Source organism: Maniola jurtina, chromosome 22 (assembly GCF_905333055.1).
Source record: "Maniola jurtina chromosome 22, ilManJurt1.1, whole genome shotgun sequence".
NCBI classification, from domain to species: Eukaryota; Metazoa; Arthropoda; class Insecta; order Lepidoptera; family Nymphalidae; genus Maniola; species Maniola jurtina.
Genome location: NC_060050.1, coordinates 7,995,521 through 8,017,969, shown reverse-complemented (window position 1 = coordinate 8,017,969; position 22,449 = coordinate 7,995,521). Strand labels below are relative to the sequence as shown.

The following is a 22,449-nucleotide window of genomic DNA, read 5'->3' as shown; positions in this document are numbered from 1 at the left end:
TCTTTTAAATGGATGTAGTGAATAACATAGGAACATTTGTCGTATAAATTTGCAATAAGCTTGGCATTTCTATGACCAAAAGGTGTAAATTTTTCAGCAGCAAATGGTAAATCTGAGTGAGCGTCATGTATTTCAGATGGATAACTAAGATCTACTTCAAGTATATAACCAATGTTACTATCAACAGTAATAGAATCAATTTCAAAAGTCTCAATTTGGTCTTTGTTCAAAAATTTAAAATTACTTGTAGGAAGTTTCATCATCATTGCATAACCATACAGGTTCACACAGTCTAAATATACCAAAAAGCTACTTGATTTGTTGATATCATAGTCAGACATATATTTATTGTTAGCTTTAGCATACCTTAAAGAACACTGAGCTAGACCACCTCGTATACCTTTTTCAATCATTTGATACATCTCCACATCAGTTATAAGGTCTAATTTTACATTGGTATGCAAAAGCATTGCATCCCAACTTAAAGAAGGTGAAGAAACATAATAGCACGGATCTAAGCAATAGGTTGCTAAGCTAATTTTTCTGAATTTTTCAAAACTATCTGCTAGTAATAGTACATCACATTTTAAATATAAATCTGTATATTCGCCTAAATTTTTTATTTTAAAAGTTTTCCAAACTTTCAATGCATGTTTATAATCTTCTTCCGAAATAAGTTCTGAAGTAAGTTTATTAAAAAAATGTTTTCGTTTTGGTAACTCAGTTTCATCGTAACGTTTTAAAGAGTCTATATAATCATAGCAGTACACACCCTTTCTGCAAATCAAATCAAATAAATACTGATCACTGTAATACCTACGCAAGTTTACGAAGTCGTCTTGATGTAAAGATCTAGCTAATTTATCTAAGCTACAACTGAGAAAATTAAAAGAATCGATGAATTTCAGCTGAGCAGCAGTTTTTGAATCAATTGATATAAATTTTGTGAAAGATATGTATTTTTCTTTATTTTTTGGAATAATATTTATACGACCATTAATACTCGCTAACTCTTTAATAAAAAGATGGCAATCGTAATTACTTAAATTATGAAATATAATAGGTATAAAAGGACATTTCTTTGCACTCAAGTTGCAAATGTTGTGAGCCGCGCCTCTATATTCCCCTGTAAAATGATCGTGATCTGCTACAATTTTATCTGTGGATGTAAATTTTTGTTTACATATACAGCAAACTTTTGCATTATGAAAACATTTCTTTTCAGTTTCAGTAAGTAGTTTCATGGGATTATTTTCTAACAAAATTGCATGTAATCGTTTGACATCATTTGAAATTGTTTCTACAAATTTTTGAGCACAGTTAGCTCCTATGTATGAAACCAGTTCATTAAGTTCAGGTTTAGATTCACAACAAATATAGTACGCGAAAGATGTGGCTTCATGAACCTGTATGGTTTCAGTATGCCCAGATTTACTTTTATCAGAATATTCTCTTAATAAACTTTCAAAATCACCATAAATCACAATTGGTATTCTTTGAGTTCTTTCATAATTATCAAAATATAATTTACTATTTTTCTCTGGAAGAACAGTTTTAATTCTAGCACAATTATGTTTGCATAATTTTTCTTCTGAATTGAAATAAATGAAGCACTCCTCACATAAAAAAAATTTAGACTTATTTTTAGTAAGTTGACTATGAACCAACCGTTCAAAGTTTCTTATCAAACAAAAATGGCTTTTATTGTTTTTAGTAATGTAAAGCAAATTAACATGAACAAGTTTACGCTTGCTGGTTTTGTACAGAGGTCCGTTAATATCACCATTTTTTTCTAAACTGTATATATTAACACTTATGTCAGAATTATTTTTTTCAAATAATGTGATATCCTCAAAAGATGGTGGAAACGACATACCATCTGTTTTTAAAACTTTTGAATAATGAGGATATGAAGATACTCTATTACAGTTTTTATCGGTGGGATACATATGTGCTAATATACTCCACAGAAAACACTTATCATCACTATTTTTAATATTTACACAAGATCTAGTTTTCAGAATTTTTATTGGTAGTGGAATATAGGAGCCTGTCCTTAAAGGATTATATTTATTAATGTTTACTTCTAAATTATTCAAAGAGTCAAAAGACCAGCCTGATTCTGAATGTTCAAACTCTGATAATTTGTTAAGCAGGCTTTTTACACACTCTAAATATATATTTTTTATGTTTGTGGATTGAAAAATTTGTACATATTTAGTATTAAACGACTTCAAAGATTTTTCATTATTTTTTGGCAAAGTAAAAGTCGCAAATAGTTCAAAATTTATTTTAAGAGCATTATGTTTCTCAAGACTTCTTTTTACTAAATTACATATCGTATTTACAACTTCAGATAAAAATTGCTCAGGTAACAAAATTTTTTTTGATGGACATACACGATAGCTTAGTATTCTGTTCTTAAAAGCAGTTCCAATTATTTGAACATTATCGAATTCTGTGCGAAGTAAACAATTAGACTTATGTATATAACTTTTCTTATGTGAAAAGTATTTTGGCACTGTTATATTACAAATATCACAAAAAGTCATTATGAGATTATACTAAGTAAGAGTACTTATTATTTGAAGTTAGTAAAATGCAGTTAAAATTTTCATGCTGGGTATAGTGTAGGTTTAACCCCTTTAAAATCTTCCTTAGCAGCAGCGACCAAGCGATTCGTTGCCTGCCAAATTTCTGAGTTGGTATCCATACATGACTTATAAGTAAAAAGGGCGTGACGCCATCGATTACCCGGGCTTATCTTTGATGCTTCAGCAGCGTTATAGATGCGGAGTTCTAAGTAATAATCGCCTTCCGTTATTAATTTCTCTGGTTTTCGCTGGGTAGAATACCCAGATGCTATTTTTTTGGTGATAAAATTTTTAAGTGGTTCAAGCTTTTGCACCACTTCTTCTTCGTACTGAAAAGACAAAAATAATATTTTTAGTTATTAAAAAATATTAACTCAGTTAATAAAATGTTTATTAATAAATAGGTTTCCATCAATAAATTCAACAACCCAGAGTTGAGTTGCGAAACCTCCCCTAAAGCTAACAATTTATTTGATCCAGCTCAAGAATCGAACTTGAGACCTTAGGCTCCATATTCAAACGTGCTAAGCTAATATTAACTAATAATTAAATAATTAAATATAATGATGTAAAAAAAACCATTAATATCTTCTTAAAGGGTTTAGTTGATGCTTATATTCAGTCAGAATTCTAATATTTCTTGAAAACAATTGTAATAATATTATATTTACAGTAAAAATAAAGTGTAATAACTCACCTCAGACTCCCATGAAGGACGTGCAGCCTTGACAGGCTTTTTTTGAAGCGCTTTCTTACGCTTTACAGGTGGTTCCGGTTCAGATTCTGAATCTGACTGCCGCTTTTTTGATTTCTTCAATTTATTGAGTGATTTACTCTTTGAAGTTGAATTTGAAGTTATAGGTAATTCGTCATCCGAATTAAAAGGATTATTACTAAAGTTCGAAGCCCTGTTATAGAAAAAACATTTTTTTAATGTTGTTACATCATCATACTATTAACTAGTTCTGAAACAATTAAAGATTTTTTGGTGAAATGAAATTTAAACATGTATGTACTTAATGTAACTTTTTAAAATACTATTAGGTAAGAAGTCAATATTAAAAAAAATATTATTTCTCTGTAGATGCAACAACTCTATCATTAAAATATGTAAAAAATAAAAAAAATAAAAAAATACATACATACTGAAGCTAAACAACTGCTTTTTGAAATTTAAAAAATGATTTTTTAAGTGAATTAAGTAAACGTTTGCTCGTTGAAGTGCTCACAAAAGAAATGCGTAGTGAAAACAGTGCTTACAGAATTTAGGTTCTTCTAATAGTCAATCAATAAAGTCAAAAGTTCATAGTATTTGCATAGAATAATGACTCTTAAACATAAAAGTAATTAGAATGACATTCAAAGATCTCATTATTACACACATACATAAGATGCCGCATGCATGTTTAGGATTCCCTATTAGGAAGCAAACTGCAAATATGCAATCCTGCAATACGAGTCATTAGACACCGAAAAAGAATCACTTTTAGTTAACACATGATGTATCCCGACTATACCTACTTTGATATTATTTTTTAACACTCATGGCGTCTGTTCTGTATTTCTACATTAGATAAGTATGCATATTATGCACTATGTAGGTAATGTTTACAGCAATTGAAATAGTGTAATGCCAAAATACAATATAATATTTCATTAGTTACTTACCAAAAGCGGATCGATTAATAATAATTTTATAAAAATTATCGCCCATTTAGAGAATAAAAAGTACTTATACTTACTTATATGAAATATGATTTTATCGGCAAAAATAGTTAGGTAGAAAAGATTTTATGGAATAGTAGGTCTATCAACCGAACTCGATCTACTCTATGAGTCATGATAGCATAGTGATTAAGACGTCCGCTGCCTCCGGTTATAAGTCGGGCAGGGGTTCGATCCCGGGCATGCACCTCTGACTCGGACACTTGCTTTAGTGGGATACCATAACACTAGAATGAATGAATGAATTGGATGAACCTTAATACTACAACACTTGAATTTTAACCTTCTATTATAAGAGTGTGGTTAGTAATTATTATTGATACTTATATACCGACATACTTACCTGTTCCGGCATAGCATGCTTTCCATCCTAAACTGACACACCACTTACCATGTTTTGAATACTTGAATAAATGAATGAATGAATGATTGAACGATCGTCTTTGAACCTTTATACCGCAACACTTGAATTTTCGATAAGGGAGTGTGGTTACTAATTATACTTATATTAATAAACTGACAAACGTACCTGTTCCGGTTTAGTATGCTTCCATCTTAAACTGACACACCACTTACCATGAGTTGAATACTTGAATAAATGAATGAATGAATGATTGAATGATTGATCGATTGTCTTTGAACCTTTATACCGCAACACTTGAATGTTCGGTAAGGGAGTGTGGTCACTAATTATACTTATATTAATAAACTGACAAACGTACCTGTTCTGGTTTAGTATGCTTCCATCTTAAACTGACACACCACTTACCATGAGTTGAATACTTGAATAAATGAATAAATGAATGATTGAATAATTGAACGATCGTGTTTGAACCTTTATACCGCAACACTTGAATTTTTACTTTACGATAAAGGAGTGTGGTTACTAATTACTTATATTAATAAACTGACATACCTGTTCCGCTTTAACTTGCTCCCATCATAAACTGAACCTCCGCTTAACATAAATTTGAGATGAGTGCTACATTAATTGCATTAGGTAGGTTCTTGAGGGTTCCAGTACAAAATATAAATTATTCTAAATCTAAATAATCTAATCGATGCTTAAGAATAGAATTTGTATAAAATATTCCAACTCAGTATCGTAAGTAGTTGCATCAGTTGAGAATGTGCTAAATCAACCATTGAATCATCTTTCTACATGAGTTAGTAACAATAACCTGATCATTCTCTTGTAACTGATATCTATTGTGAAAATATTGTGTGTTCTAGCTTAAGTCTTATAGATCCGGCGCGCGCTGGCGCGCCGCGTCATCTAGAGACTTGAGCTAGAACACACAATATTACCCTACTCCCCCCCCCCCCCCCCCCCCCTCATACCCCGATTGCCATCACAACCTGTCGCGTACTATATTACTGACACGTATTGTTACGAAATAATGGTAAAGATCTGGCCGACTGCATAATTGTTCTACGTTCACAACGCATCATATAAACTCATATTATCTCAATAAAATGTCAATGAGGAACTGTTCATTCAACCTCAAAAAATGGTAAGTACTGACGCGTGACTGACACGTATGGTTACGAAATAATGTTAAAGATCTGGCCGAGTGCATAATTTTTATGGTTCTGTACCTCAAAATGAAAAACGAAATCCTTATAGGATCACTTTGTTGTCTGTCTGTCCGTCCGTCTGTCGCGTCTGTCAAGAAACCTATAGGGTACTTCCCGTTGACCTAGAATCATGAAATTTGGCAGGTACACAGGAAAATATTCGAAACCTTGAATTTGTGGTGATTACATGTGTTCAAATTCAAAATATTTTTATTCAATTAGACTTTTACAAATACTTGAACAAATTATAAGTTCATGAACAAATTATTATAAGTGCCTATTTTCAATTTTCAAAGTTAGATAACTATATCAAGTGGAGTATTATATGAAAGAGCTTTACCTGTAAATTCTAAAACAGATTTTAATTTATTTTTATCCATAATAGTTTTTAATTTATCGTGCAAAATGTCGGAAAAAATACGTAAGTACGGAACCCTCATGCACGAGTCTAACTCGCACTTGACCGGTTTTTTCTATGTCCGCAACGCATCACAAAAACTCATATCTCAATGAAAACAAAGTCATTGAACCATATTGCACTTTCCTTTTCCGCCAGACGTCCGTTTGCTATGATAATGTGTGTTGCGAGAGATAAAACTCGATTGCAGATTATAATTAACGGTACAAATTCTGGCTTCAGTGGCAATAAATTGAGACATCAATCACGAATCAAACAGCCAGTTAAGCTGAAATACCTACAGGCGGGTGCATACTCATTAGTTTGCCACTTTACTGATCAACGTTAACAGTGTCTTCACACTGCCGTCTCAGGACGCACTATTCGATTTAAACTATTGAACTAAATGTTGAGATCTATAGAGCTCACTTGACTTTTCTTTGACTTAAGACACTGTTAAAACGAGAAAGCAGCGCTATACTGCTGACATAAAATCGTTTAACTAAAGCTCACAATTACTGAGTAAAGTCAAAGTACGCTCTATATCGATCTCAGCCTAAATAGTAGTTTTCAATTTCCAGTGTGCTTTTGGTGTAAGGTCTTGGTGCAATAAGGTCACATCGCTGAACGGATACGCCATTACGGAGAGTGGGCGAAATACTACGAATCTTGAACATGCGCGTGTGTCTTACGCATAAGACAAATATTTCAAAAGGTGAGAGAATTTAACTGTAAAAGTAACGAGTCAATAAGAGAAAAAAAATCTCAAAGGTCTCCGTAGTGAAAAGAAAAACCGAAAGAGAACTCCTTGCCAGTGAAAACTAGATACAATTTTCAATATTGTGTAGACACCTGGAGGTGGCACATAATTTTCGCATCACTAAATGAGACAGTGTGGAAACACCCATTCGTCCCAACAGAGATACAACGTAAACAAACAGTCATAGCTCTCGACGCGTTTACAATCAATTCGAAATAGCTCAACCGTATCCCGTAGTACTCTAATGCTGCGGTTTAGAGAACTCAGTTGTAATTCAACATCGATCCCTATTGCTATAGCGTATAGGTTATCGAACTTTACAACGGAAACAAACGTATCGTAGTTATAATCACAATCGATGGAGCAAGTCGTGATTTTCAAAACAAAGTTCAATACAAATTCAGTAAATGTCGGTTCTGGTGATTTGAACGTGAGATAAAAATTTGTTACAGTAATACATTTCGCTACAGAAGTTTAAGATTCTATTCATATAATAGCTCCCAATACTAAAATTAGTTGTTCTGAACATAAAGATACTATCACAAAAAAATCGGTCAAGTGCGAGTCGGACTCTCACACGAAGAGTTCCGTGCCATCGTACAAGAAATAACACTCCAGTATAATATTATGTTCATTCCAACAGGTGAACAACACTGAAAGTTTAAGTAAACATATTATTTATTAATTGACCGTGAACAAGTATTTTTTGTGATGCACAAATTCACAGTTTTTGGTTTTTTTAACTTATGCAGTGTGCATTAGACATTGGTAGTGCACTTGCCAAATTTCTAGGTCAACGGGAAGTACCCTATAGGTTTTGATTCCCTTGACGGGTCTTGTCAGATGCGACAGACAGACAATGAAGTGATCCTGTAAGGGTTTCTTTTTGCTCTGGATATACGGAACCCTAAAAAGGAAGTCATCTTCGTAGAATGTCAACAAACAACCCTACATTCTCACCTCAACCACAAAGGCAAGACGCGTTAATAATCCTCAGATCTTCATCCTTACGACTACATCTTTCGACATCAAGTCGATATTTTTTCACCTGTTTCCTCTTTTCCAGTGTTTTATTTCTGTATAATTTCATACTTCCTTTCCTTCAACATACCAGGAAATGCCACTTTTGCATGCTGTGTGCAACAGAAACCCCATAATTTCGTCACGTCCATCATACCGGATGCAACTTATTATTTATTTTATGGCATAAGAATTATTATAATCCTTCAAAACCAAGGCAGTAAATAAACAATTTACTTAACATTTAAGTATGTAAACCTCAAGCAACCTCCTCCTCACCCACTAATAATAATTTAGCTAACACAATTTCTTCCAGGAATAAGCCTCGGGATTAGGAAAGATGGAATCGACTGTAAGTATAGTCTTCATTAGTACCTAACTTAGTGGTCTTACATTTATTTATTTTTAAATATTTATATTATCACCTTAATTTCATAAAAGGCTTATTATAGGTACTATAGATTTGTCAATAACATGTTTCACCAGCTATTAGACCTTCTAAATTTTTTATTTTTTTTTGTATTTTTTAGGTAAAGTAAAGGTTTTTTTAGGTAAAGTAACCTTTTCTAAAACTGACCTCTAGTCAACGTCCGTATACGGTATTATAATCTGAACTAAAAGTTTGGATATATCATAATTTTATCTTCATCTAATACCAGGAATCGAAAACAGCAGGAAACTTCCGAGCTATATAAGGCAAGCATAAAATTTACAATCGAAGCATATTAACGAGCAACAATCAAGGTCGATTGACGATGTAATAACTCAATGCAGGTTCAGTGTGAGAACTGAGAGATGGAGTGGATGGGTGAAACTAAGTGAAAATTAATTATTTTTTAAAAGTTAATTGAACCAATTAGGTATTAAAATTACCTAATTGTCTCTTCTTTTGGTCATTTATGGTAACAAGTTTGCACTTGATAAAGATCTCATTAATATTGATTGCATACCTACACGACTTCGAATAAATAATTCCATACTTGCGCTTTTAAGTAGGGTTGATGACCTTAGCTCAAATTAGATTTTTGGACTCTAGATTCTCTCAAGATATGACGATGACTAAAATTTAGTGGACAAAGGGTTTAACTGCTATATTTACAATGGGTTCAAATTTAAACCGATTGTCACACTATAGCTACACAAGCAATATTTATTTATTTATTTATTTATTTATTAGGCCACCAGAAAATTATAATATTAATACATTCTTAAATCTATATACACACACACACATTATTAAATATATAACTTATTAATTAGGTGTCACAACTTGTGCCAAAAGAAATAAAAAATAATTATTATTAAACAATAAAAAAGTCTACAATGTACAAAATTTATGCCTTAAAATAAAGTAAAATAAAAATACTAACTAGTTATTAATGAACAAATGGTGAAAATTGACTACAAGTAATGTGTAATAGTATGTAATATGAACCGATTTATGTCCTTAACAATTCTATTATTTGTTTCTTGAATTTTGGTAGTGTGTTGTGGAAGATGTCAACCCCTTTACTGATACAATATAACAAGTGCAACTTGAATGTTTTCCAATCCTAATCTGACAAGTTTAGTTAGGGACCTGTCGCACAAACCAGCTCATGACCATTGAACCTGAACGGGTACAAAACCAGTCAGACTTACACCGTTTATAACATGAGTTCAGCGGTTCAGAGATTCTTGCAATAATAAGTACCCTCACAATACTTTAAATTTTAAATTTTCTGCCAAGATATTATGCAGCTTTCCTCACGACACAACCACGTAAGAGATTTCGCTGAAGAGTGCTTGATGAATTGTAAAACATCAAGGTATATAGTTAGTGCTGAAACAGTCACAATATCTATCTACTGAAATTGATTATAATGATGAAATTGCATGATTAGTGTGTTTATTCAGCTCTGACGTTACGTGATAATATGCTAATACATGGAAGTGGCAAAAACTAGCGACTAATCAACATTTCTCGGGGAATGCAGTAAAAGTATTACAACTAGGACAGTTTAATACAAAATGTTGTTCATACGTTTTATTAAGTAATGCTAGTTGCTTCTTCGGCTTAGTTAGTTTACCATGGGTCCAGCTATCCCTACCCTTAAAACCCTGAGAGGTTTTAAGGGTATCATTATATTATATCATGCGCACAGTTCACGACGGTTGGGGAATTTGTCAAGACTTCGACGTCACTGACAAATTTTCCTACATTTGACGCTAGGCAGGCTATGAATAGTCTATTTTTCTTTGATTTCACGTCACCCATAGCCTAATATTTGACATGTCGTCGATTAAGGATCAAACCGAGAATTTCCTCACTCTAATTCACTCTGACATGGATATTAAACGCCTACATTTGTCTATCTGGTCTATAAGTACAAATTACAATACTAAAGGAATAATATACAACTGAGAAAGATACATATTTAAGTTTGCTTTAGAATTGTATGTGCTAATCTATGAGTAAAACCTTATTTGTTTAACAGATTACGTGGTTTTATTGTATGGTAATTAATTTATAATGAAGTACGAGTAATGCAATTTCGTTTTCTATTCTCTCCCGTGGGTATTCTACTGCGCATTATTAATCTAGGTAGGGCGGTTGGTATTATTCATAATAGTGAATCCTAGTTTATTCCCCTAAGGTGAAAGTCACAGGCAAAAGGATGCCCTTCAATTTCATTCTTTTTATTGATCTTACACCTAGGATATGCATAACCTAGGTGTAACCTACCTTTAATCTTACGCAGTGTAGCCATCTATGCAAGAGATATAGCGCACAACGCAGGTGCACTCTCACAGTCCCATGGGACGACAATCCAACACGACCCGAAAATCTGGCGCAGGACGTGCTCTCCAATTACACTATTAATACACGGGGGTGAAACACCGTCAACGAAAGCTACTGAGAATTTATTGACAATAAACCCCAATACCGTACCCCAATCCGACCTCCAGCCCGCTGGACCGATGACCTGAAGAAGGTGGCGGGGAGCGGGTGGATGAGGAAGGCGGAGGACCGTGTTTGGTGGCGCGCTCTTGGAAAGGCCTATGTCCAGCAGTGGACGCTTACAGGCTGATGGATGGATGGATGGAAACCCCAATAACTTTTGGTTTAAGCCGGGACTTCATATTCGCTTTATTATCAGACCTATCATTGACATATACCATGACCAGGTTTAACATTAATATCACATATGATACTCTCGCCAAGAGGTGCATTTGAAGCGCATCATAAAAACCCGTTTCTAATCAGTAATCGCCCATTAGGCAAGATTGTCGATGGCCCTTTATTTTTCTCAGACTAGACTCTTAGAGTGCTACAGCCGCAATCCCTTTCCCAGTTATCTACATTATTGACCCAGTACTTTCTACTTGCTTCTATCGTAACAGTATCTTGTTCATATGTTTCACCATTAAACTGTACGAACGTGTATTATGAACTATTTATGAGCTTTGAAACATAAAGACTTTACAAACTGATTTTTCTAATAGGATAAGTAAGGTAACAAACATCTCAAATCCATATTAAGTGTTGTGTACGTGTGTGAACTATGAAGGAAACTAGAAAAGGTATAACAGTTGTATAAATGCATTACTTACAATACTTTATCGTGTGAAGGAGGCTACAAATGGTATGACAGTTGGCAAAACCATATCCTTACTTATTGTATGTGGCCTAGTATCTCCAGACCTAAGTCGCAAGACGATACGAAACTGGCGATAATATGGTGATAATTAGCATCGTTTGTAAAGTCTGTTACTAGACCACTAGTTCACGAGACAAAATGATCTAATCTGGACTTTTTAAATCATGGCTTGTAAACAGATAGCCGTTTGTTTAGAATTTAGATCACACGATTTCGATTGATTAGATTTATTTTATAGGAGGCTAGAATGGTATGACAGTTGGCAAAACTTTATCGTTACTTATTGTATGACCTCGTACCACCAGATCTAAGTCGCAAGACCTTTAGAAGAAGTCTGTCACTAGACCTTTAGTTCACGAGACATAATAATCTAATCTGGACTTCTATAATCTAAGCTTGTAATCTGACTACCAGTTTGTTTCGATCATCCGATGTCGATTGATTAGATTTCATTACTGCCATACAATAAAGTTCGAAACGGTTGACACAAATCTTCAAATCGATATACGAATAACGCTGAAGGTTTCACGAACAGTGGCTTAAGTCAGTTTACATTACAGTAAACGCAATCAGGTGAAAAAAACGCTTTTGTCGGGTTTCACTACGAGAAAAACTAGTGACTCAATACTAATCACAAGGACATTAGCACAAGTGTTTTGAGTACGTGCCGTGCCCACGCTATGCTTGCGTATATTTTCGCCTTATAATAAAACAGGTTATATTTTATTCTCTATCTATATTATAAATGCGAAAGTGTGTCTGTCTGTCTGTATGCTAGCTTTTCACGGCCCAACGCTTAACCGATTTTGATGAAATTCGTTACGAAGTTAGCCAACGTCCCAGGGACGGACATAGGCTACTTTTTATCCCGGAAAATTAAAGAGTTCCCACGGGATTTTTAAAACCCCATCCGTTTAACTGATTTATACGAAGTTTGGTACAAAGGTAGCTTACGTCTCGGAAATTGACATAGGCAACTTTTTATCCCGGAAAAGCAATAAGTTCCCATGGGATTTTTGAAAAACCTAAAACCACACGGACGAAGTCGCGGGCATCATCTAATACTTTATAGTTTCTAGTATGTTGATAATGCTCAGGACTTCTTCCGGATATAATGCAAGCTTGTTCATAAGGCCGTCTTTTTACGAATTAAACACTCTATTTGTAACTAAACAGACTTAAGTAGTATACCTGGTGCAAGGTACGGTAGTTAATCTCAGTGAATATCAAAGTGTTGCACAAATGTAACAGGTTACGTCCAGTGCGACGCCCACGTGAAACAACTGCGTGTTCTTGCGACATTTGCCTTGCGCGGCAGACGGTAAACATGCAGACGTGGTGCCTTGACTCTTTGTCGTTCGCGCGGGCTATACACGATCAAGTTTACCACCTACCCCTTTGGTTGCCTGGAAGAGATCGCTAGGTACTGATAAGGCCGCCAAATTATACGGATCAGCTTCAGAATTCGAGTAGGAATTCCGCGAAACTATTACATAAAAAACCTGTCGCACTTATGACCTTTTCTATAAACACGCTACACACACCTAACGCATGTGCATAACCGTGCCACGCGACTATGATCATTAAGGTGCTAAACGACTGACGGCCTTTGACTGTATCTGCTTATATTTTTGTTTTGCTTTGTATGTGTTTTCTGTACTAATTTTGTGATGTACAAAAAAGTATTACAAATAAAAAAAGTTTACCGTCTTTGCAGCGGACTTTGAAGCGGTGCGGCATCATAATTCTATTGATTATAACAGTAGCTCTTTGAAAAGACCATTATAGTCATACTGACTATGTATGGCTATAATGGTCTTTTCTGTATGTCGCTTCAAGTCCGTTGCAAACTTGATGGTAAACTTGATCGTGTATGGGCAGCGTTACAAGTCGAACCTTTCGAACTAACGAGCCCATTCCATTTGAATACTTAATTTCGCTTATTGCAAAATTGGAGGCTCCAGTGCAAAAAGTCGAGGCATGCGATTTTTGAATGTACAGCACAGGGAACAGGTGACAGTGTAGACGCCCAAAACTTGGTAGCCTGTATGGTGCCAGCGAAGAAGAGTGGCACCGATACGGTCAGATGCTGAGGGCCATAATGATGAGAAGGGAGGACGGAGAAAGCAAGAAAAATAGGAGAGAGAGCAACTAAAGAGTCAGCACGAAATAATGTAATACGGTTCCGTGCTGATCCATGCGAGTCGGACACACCCTGTCGAAGTGCAAAAAGTCGAGTAGCCAAAAATGCTTAACTTAAAAGCGATGATAGCCTAGTGGTTAAGACGTCGGCGTCCTACTCGTATGGTCAGGGTTCGATCCCGGGCACGCACCTCTAACTTTTCGAAGTTATGTGCGTTTTAAGCATAAGTATCACTTGCTTTATCCATGAAGGAAAACTTTGTGAGGAAACCGGCATGCCTGAGAATTCTCCATAGTGTTCTCAAAGGTGTGTGAAGTTTGCCAATCCGCGCTTGTCCAGCGTGGTAGGCTAAGGCTAAATCTATCTCATTCTGAGAGGAGACCCTTTTGCAGCAGTGAACCCAATGGGTTACCTGGCGCAGATTTGATGAGTCAAAATAGGCACCTAGGATATACAAAATCTATCTGGACACGTAGGTAAAGACAGTCATTCTTATTAGCCATTATTTATTGTGAATATTTTTTTATTTATTACAATTACGAATTTGTGTACATACATATTAATATGTACATTAGTCTTCACTGCTATAGAAATCTAGGAAAAAAATCTCTATAATTCTATTTACTGTGTAATGTGAGCGAATAAAATACAAATGATGTGGTGCTTAATGAGAGAATTCTTATTATTTCTATTTAAAGCATCTTTCTATCTATCTAGATCTAGGCGGAAAAATGAGACTTCAATTCCGGTGACCTAGTTGAGCTTGCTGCTTGATTTATCGCAAACAGCAATATACAATGTACCTATAGAGAATCTACTCTAAAGAGACGTAAAAGGGTACAAGGGCCTTTTATGGGTCGCACGATACTTCATATCCGTTGTACTAGGAAAATTAAGTTTACTTTGTTATTATAGACCTACGAAGGGAAAAGACCTATACCCTATACCTACCTATGCACTGAAAATATGTGAAGAAAAAAGAAAGCCTCTACTGCACTTTAGCGGATCGCATGTAAAGATAAGCAAGATGTAGTTAGGGCACGTAAAGAGCCTAGTACACATAAGCCCAACGCACTCGGTCAGATCAGCGAACGCGTACAGACTACAGACTACAAAGCCAGTTAGCGTACATTTGCCCCAAGCGTCCAACGTTCGTGCGTGTAAAAATTTGGTTAGTCGGCCTGCTGGTCAGCTTGCCAAATGACTTGTGAAATGTAGTTTTTCAAACAAAAATTAGAGGATCTTTGCGCAATTTACAAACAGCCTTATACATTGGCCGAAACTTAACGAACGTATTAGGCAAAAGTGGACTGGAGCCTTTTTAAATTACTTGCTACAAACGGGTTCTTACACGAACAAAGCTTACAATAAAAATCAATAACGAGCGATGAATAGAATTTTAGAATATGTACATAAAGCACACTAACTATACAAATCTATCGTCATATTGTAATTTGTAACCCCTATGACCTGTCAACCTGTCAAGGACGAGCAAGTAGTGATCTAGTCCTACAAGCCGATACGTATGGTGTCAACAACCCCGTACCACGGTGCTAGTTTTATGGCGTGTCATTTTCTATTAATATTATCACTGACTTTTAATCATATAGTCGGTAAACCTATTCAAATTTTCGTAATCTTAGTCGAGTTATATTATGCGGAAGTAACTGGGAGCCCACTGCCCATCGGATGGTTATCTAAAGAAAACACCTACCATTGTGCAAGTAACGGTAGGGGCCACGACCCTCAGCAATGAAGAATACACTTGTCATTATAAACACGCAAGACGTCGGACGAGTTTCCATCCTTATGTCGTCGACATTCCATCTACATTCTACACGCACGAAACGTTTTGCGTCTTCATTCCTCATACGCATGGCTAAGGTTTGGAATACTCTCCCGCGATCTGTGTTTCCTACCAATTACAATCCGGGTATCTTTAAAACAAGAGTGAATAGGCACCTTCTAGGTAAACGCGTCCCATCTTAGACCCACATCATCACTTTCCATCAGGTGTGATTGTGGTCAAGCGCTTGCCTATAGTGAATAAAAATAAATAAAAAAAAAAACACTCATCATTACTAATGAATGTGTTAAGTATCTATCAATATCCACAACTGGCAATCAAAAAGTGTAGTGGTATCCACTTTGAATGCCTTTGACTAAAAGTTAAACCCTCTGAAGTCCTAACATCCTAGATCTCGGCCTTCGCCAATTCTATGGCAGTGAATGAAGGTGAGCGAGCAATCGGTGTCCATCAGCCACGCCCACAATTATTCGCCTTCACTTATGTCTTTGTTGCACGGTAGGTACATCTGTTATGTACGCGCATAAAGGTGCCCACGCACTTGAACTGCACTGCAGCGGAACTGCGCGCGGAACGCGCGTACGTCACTGCCGCGCGGCGCAGCTGGAGAGAATATCGTGCGGGGCGCTGACGCGACGCGCAGTTCCGTTGCAGTGCAGTTCAAGTGCGTGGGCACCTTTATACATACTGCTGTCGATAAAGTAGGAGGTACTTTCCCGACTGTTTAAATAATAAAGCGCTGCAATGCCGATCTTCTACTTAATTCAGTTTAAGCAAAAGCTTATTTAATCAAGGCCTCTAGAAGCCTGGAGCAGGAAATTTTTATCTGATGCCCATTTTGGTTCATATCAGTAACGACGTTCATAGCTGTTCATACCTTGAGTAACCTACCTAGGATACTGTTTCAACTTTCATACAACATTCAGTTCGAATAGGCATTATAGTACGGGACAGATCGAGATGGCAATCGACATATGAGAGGGGGTGTACGTCACCCGCGCTATGCCGCACCGGGTTAGTGCAGGGGCGTCCCCACCCCGATTGTCATCTCGACCTGTCGCGTACAATAGGTAGGTATAAACGTAATGTAGCTAGGAAAAACTGATAAAACGACAAGGACGAAAGCGAAGGGCAGTTGAACTATTTGAAACCCGTCCTCTCTCTCTCTTGTAGTAAGAAGATTAGATCTTACTGTGACTTTACAAAACTTTTATGTGAAGGAATGAGAATTTAAACTATGTGACCGTGAATATATAAAAACACGCATTCATTAAAGTACTTAAATACCGCTGATAATCTCCTCGGGGTTCTATCCGGGGCACGCACCTCTACGCACGCGCTTTGAATTTTTTTTAAAGAATATTAGCCATGTTGATCATGACTAACATTCCCCTTTCCCATCCAACTAAGTCTAAAGATTGTGCTAGTTGTCGTACCTACTACAATAGTGCAATGGGTGGTGTATGAACCGCCGCCCTTTCTGGTTTCAGTCCACTCCTACAACCGTTGAGCTATTTAGGCATTTGCTTTAACGGTGAAGAAGCACAACGTGAGGAAATCCGCATGCCTGCGAGTTCTCCACGATGTTGTCAAAGATGTATGAAGTCTGCTTATCCCCACTCGGTAGACTAGGGCTAAAAGCTCATTTTGAGAGGAGACCAGTGCTCAGTAGTGAGCCAGCGATAGGATGATGATGATAATGACGTAGAATAGAAAAGTTTTATAAAAATATCTTGTACTTACAAATTGCTTTCGGATCGTCAAGTGATTGTTTAAGAATACCATTCCCAAGAACAACTAGCAAATACGATTGCTCTTTTCTGATAATATTGTTACCTGTCTTTTTCAAGTGATTGTAATTTAACAAACAATAGGAGATGTTTAATTACAACTAAACCTAAACGATAAGTAACAATTAACATAGCTAAACGGTGCAAGAACGGGCTAAGGGCCGCACCAGACAGGATGCATGATCGCCGATTTAGTTTAGAACGCTTCATTCCGCACACAATATGTACAAACTCCAGTCGCAGCAATCAAGTCGATTTATTTAGATGATGTTAGCGACTTTATCCACGTATGTGGTTTTTAAAAATCCCGTGGCAAATTAATTATCTCACTAAGTTAACTATATCCATCTCTCTAATGCATGCTGTTTTTGTACCAAAGAAAATTTAAAGTTTTTTAAACATCCCTTTGAACTCTTTGATTTTCCGGGACAAAAGGTAGCCTGTGATACGTATATAAATTTCGATACAGCGATCGAAGGCAGAAAGTCCTCAAAACGCGATGCAGCATCGAGCAATCGTAAAGTCGCCGATCGCTGTTGCTAAAAGCATAGTGTCTGCTAAAGCCCTAAAATCTGAAAGGCAAATATAGACTAGATTTGAACTGCACTTGTTGATCATAGGACAAACTTCGAACTCAACTGGACAATCGTGAAAACCTGAACTCAAATCAAAATCCGATTACGTCATGAACTGATCTATTTTTAGGTGCAAAAGAGTTTGGCGATGTTTTTTTCGCGATATTGGATGTTTTGACAAGATTCGTAATCGCGCCACCTAGTTACCTACATAGTGACATCATTATTTTTCAACATTTTATATACCTAGTTTGGGATTGAGTATACTGCATAGTGCTAGTGCGTAGGCCCTGCTGGCTGCTATTCATCACTGAGGGAGGAGTGAGCGCGATGTTCCACCCGGGAGTGGGGCTGGGAGCCCTAAGGAGAAGAAACGATAGAAAAAAATGATTGGATAGATCTGGAGGCAACGTCTTCCTAAGGTCGCCTCCTGTCTGGCTCGGACTTCGAATCTAGACTAATATTATAAAGAGGAAAAAGTTACAAAAAAAATTGTTGAAAAATTTCCCCAGGAGGCTATATTAGGCTTGATAGGCAAGATACAAGTTAGCTCACGATGTTTTCCTTCATCGTTAAAGCAAGCGAAACCCTGACCTTCTAAATAGGAGGCGGACATTTTAACCACTAGGCTAAGTGTGCAAAAGGTAGTGGATAACTGCACACAAAGTCTGGGATTACAAGCTCTTTTAGCCAGTACTTATTATAAATAGAAGAAAGTCTATAAAATATGTAATCAGTAATTATTAAGTAATTAAAAGCATATTGCTCAATAGTCAGAATCATATGGAAAGTTGTTATTCACTCTTAGTAAGTAAAAGATATAATATTACCTTTGAGTAAGTAATGTTCATGTTGAAAATGCAAGGAAAATTCATTTGCTTTTTAAGATTCCCCAAATCATGTTGGTAAATCTTGGATGTTATCAGTTATAGGCTTTTGTAGTATCATAATTTGTGTAGGATGGGTATCTACACAATATAAAATTCAGTGTACAGCAAAAATTAACCAGTGAGTCATTTAATTGCGGAAACCTGCCAGCCTATAGGAAGATCCAATTGTTATAATTAAATTAATGTTCCCACTATTTCAGTCAAAGCAGAATTAATGGGTTTTCTAAGGTTACTACCCAGATCAGTAACTGGATGGGTAAGCGAATTTGAGCAATTCATGCTGACAGTGCCAGTTATTATTACTAATGTAATAATAGTTAAAACTAAGAACTCTTGTTGTATGTTTGTTCTTCCTTACACTGCAACTAGATATTCAAAATATTTCAATATGTCCAACAATTTTTGGTATTTGAGTAAGTACATCATTTACTTTTGTTTTGGCAAAGCAAAAGGACTATGTCCAGCCACAAATGCCAGGAAGCATGCACACATATACGGCCGTATTCACAAACGTTACTATGAGGTCTCACAGTAAGCTCAAACGCATAGTGTAGGTTCCATCAATCAGATCATTGTAAATTGACATGATGAACACGTGTGAAACGGACACTGTGCGTTCGAACACACTATGAGACCTCATATTGACGTTTGTGAATACGGATGATAGTCTCCACTAATCGTCCACAACAATAAGAATAAAGTAATTAGTTAGCTCTTGATTTTATAGTCCAGTCAAAGTAAGTACTGTGTCAACAAAAAAACAGCCAGTCACAGAGTAAACTATTCAATTTTATGCTATCAAATTTGTTTTATAAATCATTTTTGATAACATCTACACAAATATTTCTTTGTCCAGTTTACTGAGTCAGTGTAGTGGTTGGTAGCATTGACCTCGGGACTACTTAACTAGGTGCAATTGATGTTTCAATGGCCACTACAATGAACTTTAACCAACAGTAAAGATTAAGGTCAGAGAACCAGACGACTGTGCTTTATTCAAAAGAATTCTATAGTGCTACAACAATATTCATATAGCAATATGCATGTTTGAATGCAGACGTTGAGGTCCTGAGATTGAATCTTGGGCCAAGCCAAAAATATGAGTCCCTATGAAAAAGGACCCTGGATGGGTTTGAAGCTAGTTGGGCTTAAGTCTAATAAATACGTGAGTATAGCCGTAACAAGCTATATGTACTTATAAGCCAAAAAATAGTTACTTAATGGTGTTTTCTATCAAAAATCCATACTTCCATACTAATATAATAAATGCGAAAGTGTGTCTGTCTGTCTGCTACGTTTTCACGGCCCAACCTCTGAACGGGTTTTAATGAAATTTAGTACAGACTTGGGATACATCCCGGGGAAGGACATAGGCTACTTTTTTATCCTGGGAAATCAAAGAGTTCCTACAGGATTCTCTAGTAAATAATAAATTCCCAGTACAAGCCCAGGTAGCAGATGTTAGGTTGGATACTAGACATTGGTAGAAAGGCAACCTTGTACAGGAAAGCGCAGCATTGAAGAGACCCCTCTACTAGGTGACAGATGACATCAAACCGGTTGCAGGGAGCTGCTAGATTCAGGCAGCGCACAACAGTGGCATATGGAAGTCCCTTGCAAGAGACTTATGTATAGCAGTTGACCTCTATCAGTTGATGATAATATGATGACTAGCTAAGAGTGGGGAAATTGATGGTCTACACTATTGCGTTTTGGAGAGCATGTAAAGCTGTTGATCTTGCACCTGATTTCTTTCTACCTTCCAGTCATGTCAGATTACCACCCCATCAGGCTATGAGAATGAGGGAATAGAGAGTGCACCTTAGTTTGCACATACACTTGTGCATTATGTCACCTACACAGATGGCTAATCTCTATAGCTGGTGGTGACAATGTAATTTTTTTTATTAATAAGACTAAAAGAATGGATAATATACTTGAATCTTGAATTGTTAAGTTTTGTTGTCATAATAAAAATGAATCACAATTCACAGTCCACAGTTCAGTTTATAAAATAAATATCATGATTATTTAATTCAGTTTACTTACTTAAACAATAAATTATTTGATTTCATTGATTTGATTTGCACAACATAACATAATTTATTACACAATTATATGTTACTTACTAAGTTGATAACAAAATATTATGTAATGAAATAACTTTGTAAACAATAACTATCTTTAAAATAAAAAAGTAAACAAATCATTGAATGAGGCAGCAAATAATTTTACTGTAGCACTCAGTGGGTGGCCTTCCACAGTATGCAAAACTAATTAACAACTTATCACATAAGGAAATGACTACATAAAGTACAAGGTTACAGGTACAAAATGAATAAAATAGAGTGCTAAATTTAGTAAAATAACCACTCAAGATTTTGAACAAGCTAATTTTGAGACAAGAAGTTTTACCTATTGTAGTGTATAAGTAAATAACAATCCAAGTGTTAAATGAGTACAACTTTAACAATAATAATTCTCTTCACCAAATTACAGCCATAGCAGCCAATTTTAATGACTACTATCCATCTACACAGGAGCTGTTATAATGCACAAGATGTGTGTGCAAGAACACATGTGCACTAGCTTGTTGTCTCTCACTCTCAATGTTTAATAATAATATTATGGAACAATATTCAGAAAATTGGCACATTTTTACTGACCAATCTCCTATGTATCTCCTTCAAGCTACTTGACACTGGTTAAGTACATTGTGTTGATACAAGAAAAAAAAAATAACTCACCAGCTGCCACTTGGACTTCCGCGTGGGATCTGCGATGGTGATGAGAAGCCTGTGGATCATCTGGACTGTCCCTTCATAGTATACCAGCGCCGATTCGTAGTTACCCATCAATGCCATTTCTCGAGCAAGCTTCGTGTTCTCGCAAATTTCCCCAACAGACACTGCCATTATTGCCATTCCCGCTGCATACATATAACTACTCTTTCAACAATAACCACTCTTCCAAGCTTCCTCTTTTCGGAGACTGAAATTGGAATAGCGCGTGACAACCAGCGGAGCACTGCTCATTTTTAACGAACCCGCGCCGATTTAGTATTTAAACTATTTTCTCACATAAAACTATTGGGTTTGTGTTTGATATATTGAATTATCTCATGACGACTAGAATTTTTTTTACAACAATTATTCCACATTCGGATGCAAAACAAACTTTACGAATTTTGTTCACAGATTTTTTTTCGGAGACCGTTCACATCACAAAACGTCACAAATTGTCGTAAAACAAAGACAAAGAAGAGACTTTTGTTTTTTATGTTGTCACGTCAAGTCACCATGATGTTAAGCACAGACCAGTAACGTCAAGTTGCCACTTTGGAAAATTGCAAAACTTGGTCAAATATTTCCAGTTGGCTCCAACTTGGTCATATGTTGGGCCAACTGGTGATTTCATCGCAGTTTGTACTCTCTGGTACTAGTGTTGATCTGAATCGAGTGATGAATCGAGTTGTGTTCATAATCGATTAAAAATTATAATTCATCCATGAATAATTATAACTATTGTA

The 22,449-nt window shown here is 36.0% G+C and overlaps 1 protein-coding gene across 1 annotated transcript in view; it reads right to left on the bottom strand.

Moving 5' to 3' along the window:
- Positions 1–22,200, bottom strand: part of LOC123876703 (katanin p60 ATPase-containing subunit A-like 1) — a 59,009-nt gene extending 36,809 nt beyond the window's left edge. Inside the window, exon 1 of the mRNA XM_045923015.1 lies at positions 21,668–22,200. Within this exon, the coding sequence (XP_045778971.1) occupies positions 21,668–21,859 (192 nt within the window). The 5' untranslated portion in view covers positions 21,860–22,200. The remainder of the gene's footprint in view (positions 1–21,667) is intronic.
- Positions 22,201–22,449: the final 249 nt, after the last annotated feature.